At 65.6% G+C, this 12,899-nt stretch overlaps 3 protein-coding genes across 3 annotated transcripts in view; 1 reads left to right on the plus strand and 2 right to left on the minus strand.

Moving 5' to 3' along the window:
- Positions 1 to 1,303: 1,303 nt before the first annotated feature.
- Positions 1,304 to 4,764, minus strand: DAGK1 (diacylglycerol kinase; the record flags this gene model as incomplete). Its single annotated transcript, XM_005784697.1, has 9 exons — positions 1,304 to 1,570; positions 1,648 to 1,912; positions 2,669 to 2,724; positions 2,814 to 2,852; positions 2,994 to 3,134; positions 3,616 to 3,680; positions 3,822 to 3,924; positions 4,144 to 4,380; positions 4,537 to 4,764. 9 exons carry the CDS (start codon positions 4,762 to 4,764, stop codon positions 1,304 to 1,306), a joined length of 1,401 nt encoding a protein of 466 aa, XP_005784754.1.
- Positions 4,765 to 6,414: 1,650 nt separating this feature from the next.
- Positions 6,415 to 9,675, minus strand: EMIHUDRAFT_231087 (hypothetical protein; the record flags this gene model as incomplete). Its single annotated transcript, XM_005784698.1, has 9 exons — positions 6,415 to 6,639; positions 6,712 to 6,751; positions 6,836 to 6,957; positions 7,037 to 7,534; positions 7,749 to 7,793; positions 7,989 to 8,138; positions 8,591 to 8,664; positions 8,754 to 9,495; positions 9,640 to 9,675. The coding sequence occupies 9 exons, from the start codon at positions 9,673 to 9,675 to the stop codon at positions 6,415 to 6,417; spliced, it is 1,932 nt and encodes a 643-aa protein (XP_005784755.1).
- Positions 9,676 to 11,726: 2,051 nt separating this feature from the next.
- The window catches only part of EMIHUDRAFT_231090 (hypothetical protein), a gene marked incomplete at both ends in the record, with an annotated part of 1,973 nt that continues 800 nt past the window's right edge, over positions 11,727 to 12,899 (plus strand). The window contains one exon of the mRNA XM_005784699.1: positions 11,727 to 12,388. Coding sequence (XP_005784756.1) covers positions 11,727 to 12,388 — 662 coding nt within the window. The remainder of the gene's footprint in view (positions 12,389 to 12,899) is intronic.

A 12,899-nucleotide genomic window follows, 5' to 3' on the forward strand; every position in this document is an offset into this window, starting at 1 on the left:
CGTGGCTGCGCGCCGCGCGGTGATCGCTTGTGGTGAATCAAATGGGAATCTAATCTAGCCCAAGGTCGGAGAGTCGTGTGATAGGAGAGGAGAGAGTGTGGAGATGTTTTGTGCGGGATCAGGCCCGAGTCCCTAGTGTCGCCGGAGCAGGTAGCTCCCTTTTTCGTAACAGGAACAGTTTTTTTGCACACAGTGGCCTGACAGCAGCGCTGACAGCCCGACAGCAGCACAGACCGTACACAGTCAGACCCCGTAGAGCCTCTTTTTTGTGCCGGGAACGGAAATCGCCCTGCGGCTCCACGTCTGGCGAACCGCGTCACCGCGCCCAAAGCTGTGGGCTAGAGCGGCTTGACGGCGAAAAAAAGACTTAGCGGCTTCGAGGTGTGAGGAGACAAAATTCACACTTTTCGACTCGGATAGGGCTCGAGACGCCGTTTCATCAGACGCCGTGCAAGGGCCAAGGGGCGTGTCGCGCGTGTGCTGTGATGCACTCTCGGCGCCGTCAGCACGGCGCGGAGCGCCCTTGGGGCGGAGAGAGGTACACGGCTTTAGAAAGCTAGAGGTAGAGCCGCTAAAGCCTTTTGACCAAAAAACGTCGTGTTTTCTGTGCACGACAATCTGGTGTGCAGTTCTTTTACATACCAAAACTCGCCAGCAGCGCCTGCAGCGGGCGCCGCACACGCATACACAACTCTCGCTCCTCTCGTCCTCGATCCATGCCTCTCCCAATCATATAACTCGTCACACACACCGCCGTCAGCCTCGCAACTCCGCCGCCTCCGCCGCCTCCGCCGCGCCTCCGCCGCCTCCGCCGCCTCGCCCTAGCGCCCCGCAGAAGGCGCCTGATCTCGTGCGATCTCGATAACTAATATTTAATCGCCTCCTCTCGATCTCAATCCATGCCTCTCGCGATCAAATATCTCATCACACACACCTCTCGCTCTCCGCTCTCACACACCTCTCGTTCATCTCGTGCGATCTCGATAATTGAAACTTAATCGCCTGATAAGAGGAGATAGAGGGAGATAGAGGGAGATACGGGGAGATACGGGAGGTGCAGCTTGTGCTCAGGTCCTCTCGCTGTCGCGCGCTCCTCGTGCTCGATCTCGGCTCATCTCGGCTCATCTCGGCCAATCTCTCGGGACTCGGCCAATCTCGGCTAATCTCGCCGATGCGCGTCCTCGCGCTCCTCTGGCCTGCGGGGGCTCACTCTTTACAAGAATAGAAATGAGAATTGTGATCATACGAACAACAATGATGACTTGCACTCCTCGCGCTCCTCCGGCCTCCGGCCCGCGGGGGCTCAGTCGTCGATGAGCTGCTCCGCGACGCGCGCGAGGGAGGCGAGCGAGGAGGTGGATCCGGAGGACGCGACGGGCAGGTGGGTGCGCGATCCGCCGTACGACGCGCTGCGGTGTCCGAGTCGCTGGAGCGAGCCCGTCCGCCGCGCGACCTCGCGCAGCACCGCCTGGTGCTGCTCCACGCTGATGACGCCTTGCTCGACCGCCCAGTCGAGCGCGCCGAGGGCGGCCCCGTCGGTGCGCACGTCCGACCGCGAGAGCATCACGGCCTGGTTCTTGAGCCGCACCTAAACAGAGAACACCACGGTGAGACAGAAATCTCACACCCCCGGTTCTTGAGCCGCACCGTCAGCGTCATCGGCGAGCGAGGGGCGAAGACGGGCTGCAGCTGGAACGGCTCGCCGTCCACCTGCACCGGCAGCGGCACCGTCGACGAGATGGACAAGCACGAGCACTGCGCCAGCCTGGTCGCGCCGGTGAGCGACATCTGCGCCAGGCCCAGCTGCAGCACGCCGCGCACGGCGACGACCTCGAGCAGCCCGTCGGCCATCGAGGGCTCCGCCCACGGCGGAGACGCGTGCTCGGGGAGCCGGCCTCTCCCAAACTCCTCCCTCGCCACGTCCCAGCCCCTCGCCCCCTCCGCCGCCCAATCAGCACTCGGCCCGCCGCCGGCGCTGCGCGTGGGCGCGGCGGCGGCGGCGGCGGCGGCCGAGAGGCTGTCGGGCGCGGAGAGCGGCGAGGCGGCGGTGGCGGCGGCGGCGGCGGCGGCGGCGGCGGCGGCGGCGGCGCGTGGAGCGTCGCCGTGGGGTGGGGGGGCGGTGGGGAGGCCAGGAGGGGAGGAGGGACGGGAGCCTACTCTCGAGATTGCCCGAGATTACCCGAGATTGAGTCCCCGAGAGTACCAGGGGGGGGGGGGGCGGAGGGGCCGGAGCCCCTGCGAGGTGTGCCGGCGTCGTCCGGCGGCTCGTACCTAGAGGCCAACAATACAGAACGAATGATGGAGTCGTTCGTAGAGCGGTTCAACGTCGGCGTCGTCCGGCGGCGGCTCGTACCCGCCCCACAGGTCGGAGAGATGGGGAGATGCGGGGAGATCTGGGGAGATGCGTACAGCCCCACAGGTCGGAGAGATGGGGAGATGCGGGGAGATCTGGGGAGATGCGTACCCGCCCCACAGGTCGGAGAGATGGGGAGATGCGTACCCGCCCCACAGGTCGGAGAGATGGGGAGATGCGGGGAGATCTGGGGAGATGCGTACCCGCCCCACAGGTCGGAGAGATGGGGAGATGCGGGGAGATCTGGGGAGATGCGTACCCGCCCCACAGGTCGGAGAGATGGGGAGATGCGGGGAGATCTGGGGAGATGCGTACCCGCCCCACAGGTCGGAGCCTCCTCCATACGACGCGATGTTGAGCACGATGACGCCCTACATGTATTATGGCATATGTGTATGCGTGTATGCAGCATACATGCACACGTGCACATACACACACACATACACACATGCGTGTGCACCTGCGTACCCGGGGGCAGCTGCAGCCGCACGCCATCAGCCTAGAAGAAAGAAAAACGGGCATCAGAAAAAGAAATGGCGGTGGCGCAACCGCGCGCCGTCCGCCTCAAAGACGACGCGCTCGAGCAGCGAGTTGAAGGCGCCGCCTAGAAAGAAGAAAACACGCGGGTAAGAAAGGAAACGGCTCGCTGGAGCAGCGAGTTGAAGGCGCCGCCCTGGAAGAGCTGCCGGGCCCCGTACCGCGCGTAGCGCAGCTTGTTGCGCAGCTGCGACGTGAAGAGGTGCGGCGCCATCTGCCGCCGCGTGTGCCAGTCGAGGGCCACCTTTGCGTCGGCCCCCCAATCATGAACTAATCTTACGAACTCGTGCTGAGTTAGTGCCGTGTGATCAGCTTTGCGTCGTCGCCGATCCCCAAGTCTTACTTGTTCGGGTGACCGGGCGAGCAATGAGTAAGCAAGGAGTAAGCAGCTAGTCCTCGCCTTCGCATCGACGCCGATCCCCATGTAGTTTTGGAGCGTGCGCGCGGGCGGGTCGCTGTTTGTCCTCCGCCCGATGCGCGCGTCTCCGAACCGCACCGTCCACCGGTCCAGCAGAGTGACTTGCGCGCGCTCCACGTCAGTCAGCAGCTCTACCAGCCGCGTGTGCGCGCCCCGCCGCCCGCCGCCGCCCCAGCCGAGCTCGCGCGCGAGGTCGTTGCCGGTGCCGAGGGGGAGGATGGCCACCTCGGAGACAGACAGAGGACTGCGTGTGGAGAAGGGAAGGTGTGGCGGGGTACCCGGTGCCGAAGGGGGGGAGGGTGGACACCGGCGGCGTGTAGTCGAGGTGGAGTGAGTCGATCATCGCGAGGACCCACCCGACGGTGCCGTCGCCTAGTTCACAGCTAGACGGGTGTGTGAAGAGACGCCGTTCGCACCCCTCCTCCGTCTCCCCTGCTCGACAGAGCCGTCGCCTCCGCACACCAGCACGCGGAAGCGCCGGACGGTCCGGAAGGACTCGAGCGCCTACCGCACCAGCCGGGGAGCTGACTGCCGCGCTGGGTTCGACCACTCTGGGGGTATGGTGCGAGTGGAGCGCCTCCTCGAGGGTGGACTGGCCGAGGGTGAGGTCGACGACCTACGTGTACCATACCCTCACAGTGGTCGAACCCAGTGTGGGTTCAGCCCCGTGGGCGGTGCGGTAGCCGAGTACGCCAGCCCCTCGCAGGCGGAGCAGAGGCCCAGATCTCCCCAGATCTCCCCAGATCTCCCCAGATCTCCCCAGATCTCCCCAGATCTCCCCATCTCTCCCCATCTCTCCCCATCTCTCCCCAGATCTCGAGCCCCTAGAGCCGACGGCCTGCTGTGGCGAGAGGAGCGAGCGGAGCTGCGCGAGCGCCGCCTGGCCCTGTCGCCCGCCCGACCCCGGGTTGACAAAGACGAGCAGCGGAGTCACGTCGTGCGCCGCGGCCACCGTCGGGTCGAACACAAACGCGTGCGGCGACGGGTGCGGCCGCTGCTTCCCGGACGGCGACCGAAGCAGGCTGGCAGCCTCGTGGCCGCGGGTGAGCACCCGCTGCACCACCGTGCTCCGCTCGCCCAGCGACGAGGAGGGGGAGGGCGAAGTGGCTCCGCCGTCGCCGCTCCCGCCGCCGCCGCCGCCGCTCCCGCCACCACCGCCGCCGCTGCCGCCTCCGCCGCTCCTCCTGTCACCGCAGCTTCCGGCTGCGCTCGTGGGGGAGGTGTCTACCGGTCGGAGGCGGATGGCCTCGGACGGGAGGATCAGCCGCCGGATGTGCTGCCGCGCCGCCTCGGGCGGGTCGATCGTCCACAGCAGCTCCGCGCGGCTCGCCTCGGGCCACAGCAGCCGAACGAGCACCACGGCGGCGAGCGTGGCGAGGACGAGGAGCGCAGAGTGAAGGATCGGGTGCGGGTCGCTGCTCGAGGCGTGGTGCATGCCAAGCAGGTCCGACTCCATCGTGTGTATCGGTCCGACCGGGGCGTCGTCGTCGAGCCAACAAACGGCGAGTCGACGCTATCAATTCACAGCCGGCTGAGGGCCAAAAGCAAAACGCGCAACGCCACTCTCACATCTCAGAGCCGTGTTCTATCTCAGCAACCCCGCTCGCGGGTGCTAGAGCAGCATTCTTCAAGCTTAAACCCCACTCTACACAACACAGAGCAGCGTTTGCCTAACAAGACTCCGCTCTGCAACCTTCAGAGCGGACTCTTGCTCAGAAAAACACCGACCAAACACGTTCGAGCGGAGTCAAGTCAGTGCAACACCGCTCAACATAGCGGGAGCGGTCAATTTCCGCGGAGAGGCTGCTTTCGCCTCCCTCAGTCGCGCTCTTCTTTCCTCCTCCTCTTCAGAGCGGGACTTTGCTGAGTGAACACCGCTCTAGCTAGTGAGAGCAGCGATTGCTTTAAGCTGACACCGCTCTAAATGGCGTGAGCGGCGTCGCCCTGAATAGACGCTGCTCTGGGACGCCGGGACGGCGATGCCACCTGACGCCGACGGGTGATCCACGATCCTCGATCGCTCGTGGCGCGCGGCGCGGCGTGGCGAGCCCCGCCCCTGGGGTTGAGCAGCGTGTGGGTGGGTCGTCACTGCTCCGAGTAGTCAGAGCGGCGTCGCATTTAGTGATACGCCGCTCACGCCATTTAGAGCGGTGTCAGCTTAAAGCAATCGCTGCTCTTACTAGCTAGAGCAGTGTTCACTTAGCAAAGTCCCGCTCTGAAGAGGAGGAGCGAAGGAGAGCGCGACTGAGGGAGGCGAAAGCAGCCTCTCCGCGGAAATTGACCGCTCCCGCTATGTTGAGCGGTGTTGCACTGACTTGACTCCGCTCGAACGTGTTTGGTCGGTGTTTTTCTGAGCAAGAGTCCGCTCTGAAGGTTGCAGAGCGGAGTCTTGTTAGGCAAACGCTGCTCTGTGTTGTGTAGAGTGGGGTTTAAGCTTGAAGAACGCTGCTCTAGCACCATCGAGCGGGGTTACTGAGATATAACACCGCTCTTAGATGCGAGAGTGGCGTTTCGCGCTTTGCTTTTGGCCCTCAGCCTTCACAGCCGCTCTCGAGGTTCTCTCGAGGTTCTCGAGCTGTAAAATTCTCGAGGTGGATATCCTTTGGCCGCGTTGGGTAGCGAGGATTGCGCTCGCTTGCCGCGCCCACTCCCCCCACTTTCCAGGAAATCAATCAAGCAAGAGCAATGAATGCTTCAACGATTCAATGACTCGATGCTTCACCGAGGCTATTTTTCTTTTTTTCAATTTGGCGTCGTCGATCATCGATGCGGGATTCGGGACGTAGTGGGATCCGATTGCAATACAGGAACAGGCCGCCGCTAATAGTGACGACTGGCCGACGTTCGGAGGATTCGCGCCAACGCGATGTCCCTATGCTGCGTGCCGGTGCGGTCCCCTAGAAGGCTCTTCCTTGCCGCCCTCTCCGCCCTCGGCCTGCTCACTCGCGTCGCCAGCCAATAGCCATTAAGGAGTCGACGAGAGGTGGAGGGGAGAGGAGAGGCGGAGCATGCACGGGGAGGAAACGCTAGGCCTCCAAGGAGGATGAGAGGGAGCGGCGATCGGAGGAGAGGAGGCGAGCCGCGCCGGCGAGCTCACCGCCGCACTCTACGTTGGTGTGTCGCGGTTGACTGCCGGCCCCACGCCCTTCGTGACGCCCTCGTACGCCACCAGCCCGCACAGCTCCGCCTGCCGCGCCGTCAGCTTTGGCGGCCCGCCCGCGAAGAAGTGTGCGAAGCGCGGCGCTCCGTCCGACGCGGCGGCCGGCGGCGCATGCCAGTGCTCGCGGCTCGGGTTGTGGTCTCCGGTGGCGGCGGTCTGGTACGCCTCCACCTGGAGGCGGAGGACCCGAGAGTACCCGAGAGGACCCGAGAGTCCCCGAGATTGGGCCTGGCACGCCTCCACCTTGAGGCGCGCCACGCGGCGCGGTGTCATGCTCGCCGGCCTCATCGACGCGTAGGCGACGGCGCGGAAGGTGCGGCACTCTGCGGCGGGCGGCGCCGCCGCGTGCGCCAGATCGCTGCGCCACAAGATCACGTCGCCGCGAGAGACGGGGACGCGCCTCGGCGAGAGCCCAGCGGCGCGCAGCGCGGCGAGGTCCGCGTCCGTGAGCGGCACCCACTGCGACCGCCCCCGCCACGTCCCTCCCACCTACTCACACCGCCACGCGGGCGCGGCTCGCGGCGCCTCTCTTCTTGCGGCACACCCGCGAGTACGCGCGGGTTGTCACCAGCGCCGGGTGAAGAGCGTGCGAGCCGGGCCAGCACTGGAAGCACGCGTCCTCGGCCGCCTGGTCGGTGAGGGCCGTCGCCGACTGCACAAACTGCAGCCCCGCCTCCGCCGCGCCCTGGTCAAAGTGTTCGCCGCAGGAGGTAGGCTGCGGCCGGCCGCAGACGTTTGGCGGCGGCCGGCCAGCTGCCGGGTGGGCGCGCCCTGCCGGCGAAGCGGTCGGGCGGCGGAAGGTGAAGCCTTCCTTGGAGGCGTGCAGCGCGGTTGTGCCAAAGAGGCGCGAGAAGACGCGCTCCGCAAGCCGCTCGCGCAGGCTGCCGAACAGCCAGCCCGCGCCGTGGTGCTGGAACATGTCGGCAAACGAGCGCCAGCCGGAGTGCGGCCACGGGTCTGGCTGTCCGTCGGCGGGCGGGTACCACGACTCGGGGTCGTCGCGGACCACGGCGGGCGAGACGGTCGTCACGAACCGCCAGAGCAGCTCCACCTCTGCGTCGCACTCCTGTGGCACAGTGGCGGTCGCTTGGAGCAGGCGCACTCGAGCATCGCTTCCAGGGAGGGAGCGGGCGTCTCTCCCCCTACCTCGCACCTCGAGCGACTCTTTCGCCGCGAGGCACGGCACCTCTCCCCGTATCTCCCCGCATCTCCCCGCATCTCCCCGTATCTCCCCCTATCTCCCCCTATCTCGCCTCGCGCGAGAGCACGCCGCGAAGCACCATGTACCCGTCCCGCTGCAGCGCCTCGCGCGCCGCCGCCCCAAACTCACTGCCGGCGCAGAGGTGGCGCAGAAGCGCGTCGGGCGGCGCGGCCTCCTCCTCCTCCTCCTCCTCCTCTTCCAGCTGCGCGTCCTCGTCGCAGGCACGCGCCACGCCGCCGCCGCGCGGGCAGATCTTGAGCACCTGGCGTGATTCACTTCTCAATGAATGAACGACTCAAGGACCGCCGCGCGGGCGGACCGTGAGCACCCTCTTGCTGTTGAGAGGCACGCAGTACATCGCGCCGCCCCGCGACAGCACGCCGCCCTCCCACTTTTCGAACCCGAAGAAGGGGCCGCCGACGACGTCCACGGCGTCGCGCATCGGGTCCACGCGCAGCACCGCCGACGCCTGAGCGGTATGGCGTGGAGTAATTCACTCACCAACTAGTTAACGAACTGACCACTCAGCGCCGCCGACGCCTTTGAGCGGGATGGCGTGATTCATTGACTCACCAACGAATTAATTACTCCGCGCCGCCGACTAACTAATTAATTAAACGCCTTGAGCGGGATGGCGTGGATTAATTAATTAACTAACTCATTAATTAACTGACTAATTAATTAAACGCCTTGAGCGGGATGGCGTGCTCAATTAATTAACTAACTCATTAATTAAACGCCTTGAGCGGGATGGCGTGCTCAATTAATTAACTAACTAATTAATTAACTGACTAATTAATTAAACGCCTTGAGCGGGATGGCGTAGATGAGCCCGTCGGGCGCCAGGAAGCCGTTCTGCCACTTGTTGCAGTTGAGGTTGACGTGGCAGTGCTCTGCGCGCGCCGAGATCTCGGGCCCGACCTCGACCGCCGACGCCGTCGCCGGGTCGATCCGCAAGACGTGGTCCGCGTCGGACGGGATGCAGTAGATGCGGCCTAGAAGGGTCCGAGAAGGGTCCGAGAAGGGTCCGAGAAGGCGTCGGACGGGACGCAGTGGAGGCGGCCGTCCGGCCCGAGCACGCCACCGAGGTACTTGTACTTTCGGTCGGTCCGGTGGTGGCAGCGGTACGAGAAGGGGATTAGGCTGACCGACTGGCTGAACGGGTCGATCTTGAGCACCTCGTCCGCGTGGGCTGGTATGCCGTAGATGCACCCGTCCGCCCCGACGACGCCGCCGTGCCACTTCCAGCCGCCGGGTGGGAGGGCGCCGAGTGTGCTGACCTGCTGCGTCCACGGGTTGATCTTGAGCACCGACGTGGCGCACTGAGGGATGCCGTAGATGCATCCGTCTCCTCCGAGAAGCCCCCCATACCACTTGTGCCGCCCCGTCGGCGACGCGCCCGGGAAGGGGCCTCCGAGCAGGCTGGTGGTGCCGGCGGCGGGGTCGAGGCGTAGCACCGCCTCTGCAAACTGCGGGATCGCGTAGATGCACTTGTCGTGCGGCGACAGCACCGCGCCGTGCCACTTCCACTCGCCCGGGTGCCGGTCGCCCACGAGCGAGAGGGCGGGCGGGTCGGAGGAGCAGTCGATCCGCAGCACGCGGTCGGCGTGGCAGGGGATGCAGTAGATGGAGCCGTCCGGGTGCAGGTTGCCGCGCAGCCACTTGTACCGCCCCTCCAGCAGCGCCTCGTCCTCACCGCGGACCGTCTGCACCGTGTCCGTGGTTGGGTCGATCCGCAGCACGCTCCTCGCATGGCCAGGTACGCCGTAGACGCAGCCGTCGCTGCCAAGCACTCCGCCCAGCCACTTGTCCGCGCCGGACAGCGGCTCCGAGTCGAGGAGGTGCGCGACGGAGTCGCCGTCGGCGGCGGCGGCAGCGGCATCAGCGGTGCTGGCACACGCGCTTCTCGCGGCAGCGGCGGCACGCGCGGCCTTCTCAGCCTTCTTCAGAGCCGCTTTCTCCGCCTTGACGCGGCGCTTCTGAGCGTTCTTTGAGACGGGCTCCATGGCAGCGCCAGCTCTACTGTCTACGCGAGTCATGGCCATGACTGCACGCTCGACAAAAGAAGAATTTAAAGAAGAATTCTTGAAAACAAGCCTCTCTCACAGCACACTGGCACGACAAGGGCGCGGACTGGCGCGGACTGGCACACACACCGGCTCACCACCGGAGCCGCCTAAGCGACTCCGTTATACGAGCGTCACTTTGTAACCACCCCCCCTACTTCGTGGGGACCCCCCCGCCGGTCGGTGGTCTGCCCCCGAGGTGGACCGGACCCCCCCTCCGGTCGGTCGCTCTCTCGGCGGCGGGAGGTGTGACGACCGACCCCCCCCTCGGTCGGTGTCCTTGCCGTGAGCCCCCTCAAACGCTCTCCCTCCTTCTCGCGAACCGCCACGGGCGCTTCGAAATCGCCGATTTTCACTATGAAAACCAGTCACGCAGCCAAGCGCCAAGGAGACTCTCTTCGCCGAGGCCCGAGCAAGCCCGACCGCACACGTATATGTGGAGCATCTACGCAGTCGCAGGCCTGGTCCTGCTTGCCGTTGCTTTGTACAAGCTCTGGCAGCGCTCCAGTTCTCCACAGTACGCGCGCATCGTCCCTTCTGATGACTACGATGACCTGCCCGACTTGATCGACACATCGCCGCCGCCGTCACCGGGCTCATCGGCTTCCGAGTCTCCCAAGCGACAGCGAATGGCGGCCGGTGGCGCGCATGCCGAGCCAGAGTCCTCGCGACCGGTGCCAGCGGCAGCGGTCGCGCACGGCTGTAGCCGCGTAGGAGCCCTGGGTCGGCTACCGTGGCCACTGCCCGAGGCAGCGGCCACCATTGGCAGCGCGCTACGGCGTCTTGTATTCGTAAAGAAGAATTAAACAGCGCTCTCTCACAGCAGACAGGCGGTGTCCAGCGCCGGCATCATCCGTAGAGGCACGAGTGTTCGAAGAGAGAGTGGACCTGAGCAACAACATGACCTGGAGGCAAATGATCGGAGTGGGAGTCAGAAATGTGGTCCTTGCGCGAGGGGAGCTCGATAGACTCGAGGGGCCAGGATACGCCGCGAGGAGGACGGAGTTGCGCCGAAAGGCGAAAGAAGCCGCGAGAACAAGGGACCGGCAGGCGGCGGCGCCGCAGGACGAGGCAGAAGAGAACGACGCGACAGAGGAGGAAGTGACAAGGGAGAGAGCGACGAGAGTGGGACGGCCGCGAGGTGGCACGAAGGTTGAAGCGAGAATCGGAGAGAGACTGCGAAGAGAGATAGGAAGAGGCAGACTCCCTAGGGTATGTGCGCGCGTCGAGAAAGATCTTGAGGCCCGGCACCAGCAGCTGGAGCTCACTCTTGATGTTTCCGACGGCGTCTTGACCGGTCGACCTGCATGGTTAGGGGGGTGCAGTTGGATGCGGCCTGGCTTGATCAGCCTCCCTAGCTGCGCGACGCACCAGATGTGCGAGAGGAACAGGTGCCATGTGAGGCCGGTCACGATGCTCAGCTCGGGGGGCTGCTTGGTCGAGGCCCGAGGCATTGCTAGGCCTGCTCAGGCCGTGCCACATGAGCACTGAATGGCCTCGCAGGCGGCTCATGGGGCCGGTGACGGCGCCCTGCGCCGAAGATCCTCGGGCGGATCTTCTGGCCGGCACTTAAGAGATACGCAAAAAGAAATTCCGTGATCAGTGTGCTGATGACTGCACTCCAAGTGCTCCAAGTGCTCCGCGGACCGCGGTGCCGGTCGCACAGCACGATTCACGTATCACGACAGACAATCGAAGACAAGGCGCGGGCGACGGTTCCTCAGAAAAGAATTTAAACCGCGGCCGTTTCGAAAACAGCGACACTATGCACCTACTAGGGTTAAGTCACGGCAGGATTTGCGCCCCTCGAAAGGCTGCAAGGGGAGCCGACCCCGTGGTTCGTGCGAGGCAAATCGCTAGAAAGTTGAGCTTCGCCCCGGTTTAATCGCTGGAGCACTTGCAGCACTTTCCCTGAGCGTTCTTTTTATTTCCACCGCCATTCGCTCTGCGAGGCCGCCGAGCGAGCCTCAGCTCCGCTGAGAAGGCGAATAATGACCTCCCTCTCGCGCGCCTCCAAGCGCAAGGACGCGCGCGACGCGGCGGAGCGCTCGATCAGCGTCGAGGCCGAGCTCATTGCGCTGCGGCGCAAGGCGGCCGCGTGGGGCGCGAGCGAGGAACAGGAGTCCATCACCGACTTTACCGGCCGGTGGGAGGCGCTCGCAAACTGGTTCCCTGCGGCGGTGGTGCACCGCGGTGTGCGCTACGCGTCGGTGGAGCACGCCTTCCAGGCGGCCAAGGCGGGCGCCGACGCCGACGCCGCGCGCGCGATCCGCGAGGCCAAGACGCCGCAGGCTGCGCATGCGCTCGGGCAGAAGGTTCCGCTGCCGCAGGACTGGGAGCGGCGCAAGCTGGGGCTGATGGAGGCGCTGCTGCGCGACAAGTTTGTGCGCGACGCGGCGCTGCGCGAGCGACTCCTCCGCACGGACCAGCAGAACCTGATCGCGACCAACAGCTGGGGCGAGACGTTCTGGGGCGTGAGCGGCGGCCGCGGCTCAAACGCGCTAGGCAAGGCGCTGATGAAGCTGCGGAGCGAGGCGAGGGAGGGGGCGGATGTGACCGCGTGGCTCTCCTCCTCGTTTGACCTCGCGCGCGCCGACGACCCGCACGACGGCCTCAGCCTCGAGGCGCGCAAGGGCAGCCTGCGGCACACACCGTTCGCAGCCTCACCCACCACACACCGCTCGCGACCTCATCCAGGCGCCAAACGCCGCCGCCGCCGAAGCCACCGGCTCCGCCCCCCCTCCCCGCCCCCCTCCCCGCCCCCCTTCAGGTGCACAAGGGCGGCACCGTCGTCGAGACGGTCGCGCTGCCCGCCGGCCGAGCGGCGCTGCTGCTCGGGAAGCACTCGGCCTGCGACGTGCACCCGTCTGTCTCGCGCAGGCGCAGTCTCGCGGGGGGGGGGAGAGGGAGGGGCATCGACGCCCAGCCGCGCCCTCTCCCTCAGTCTCGCCACGCACACATCACCGCCCAGCCCCGCCCTTCCCCTCGCCGGCCGGGAGGCGATCACGGCCAAGAGATGGCGCAGGCAGGGCCGAGAGGTCGACGCCGGCGTCGCCTTCTGCGCGCAGGCACGCGGCGCTCGTGCGCGACCGCGAGCGCGGGCTGCTACTCGTCGACCTCTCATCAAAGGCATACAACAACCCCCCCCCAAACACACACACACA

This window comes from Emiliania huxleyi, assembly GCF_000372725.1.
Source record: "Emiliania huxleyi CCMP1516 chromosome Unknown EMIHUscaffold_169, whole genome shotgun sequence".
Classification (NCBI taxonomy): domain Eukaryota; phylum Haptophyta; order Isochrysidales; family Noelaerhabdaceae; genus Emiliania; species Emiliania huxleyi.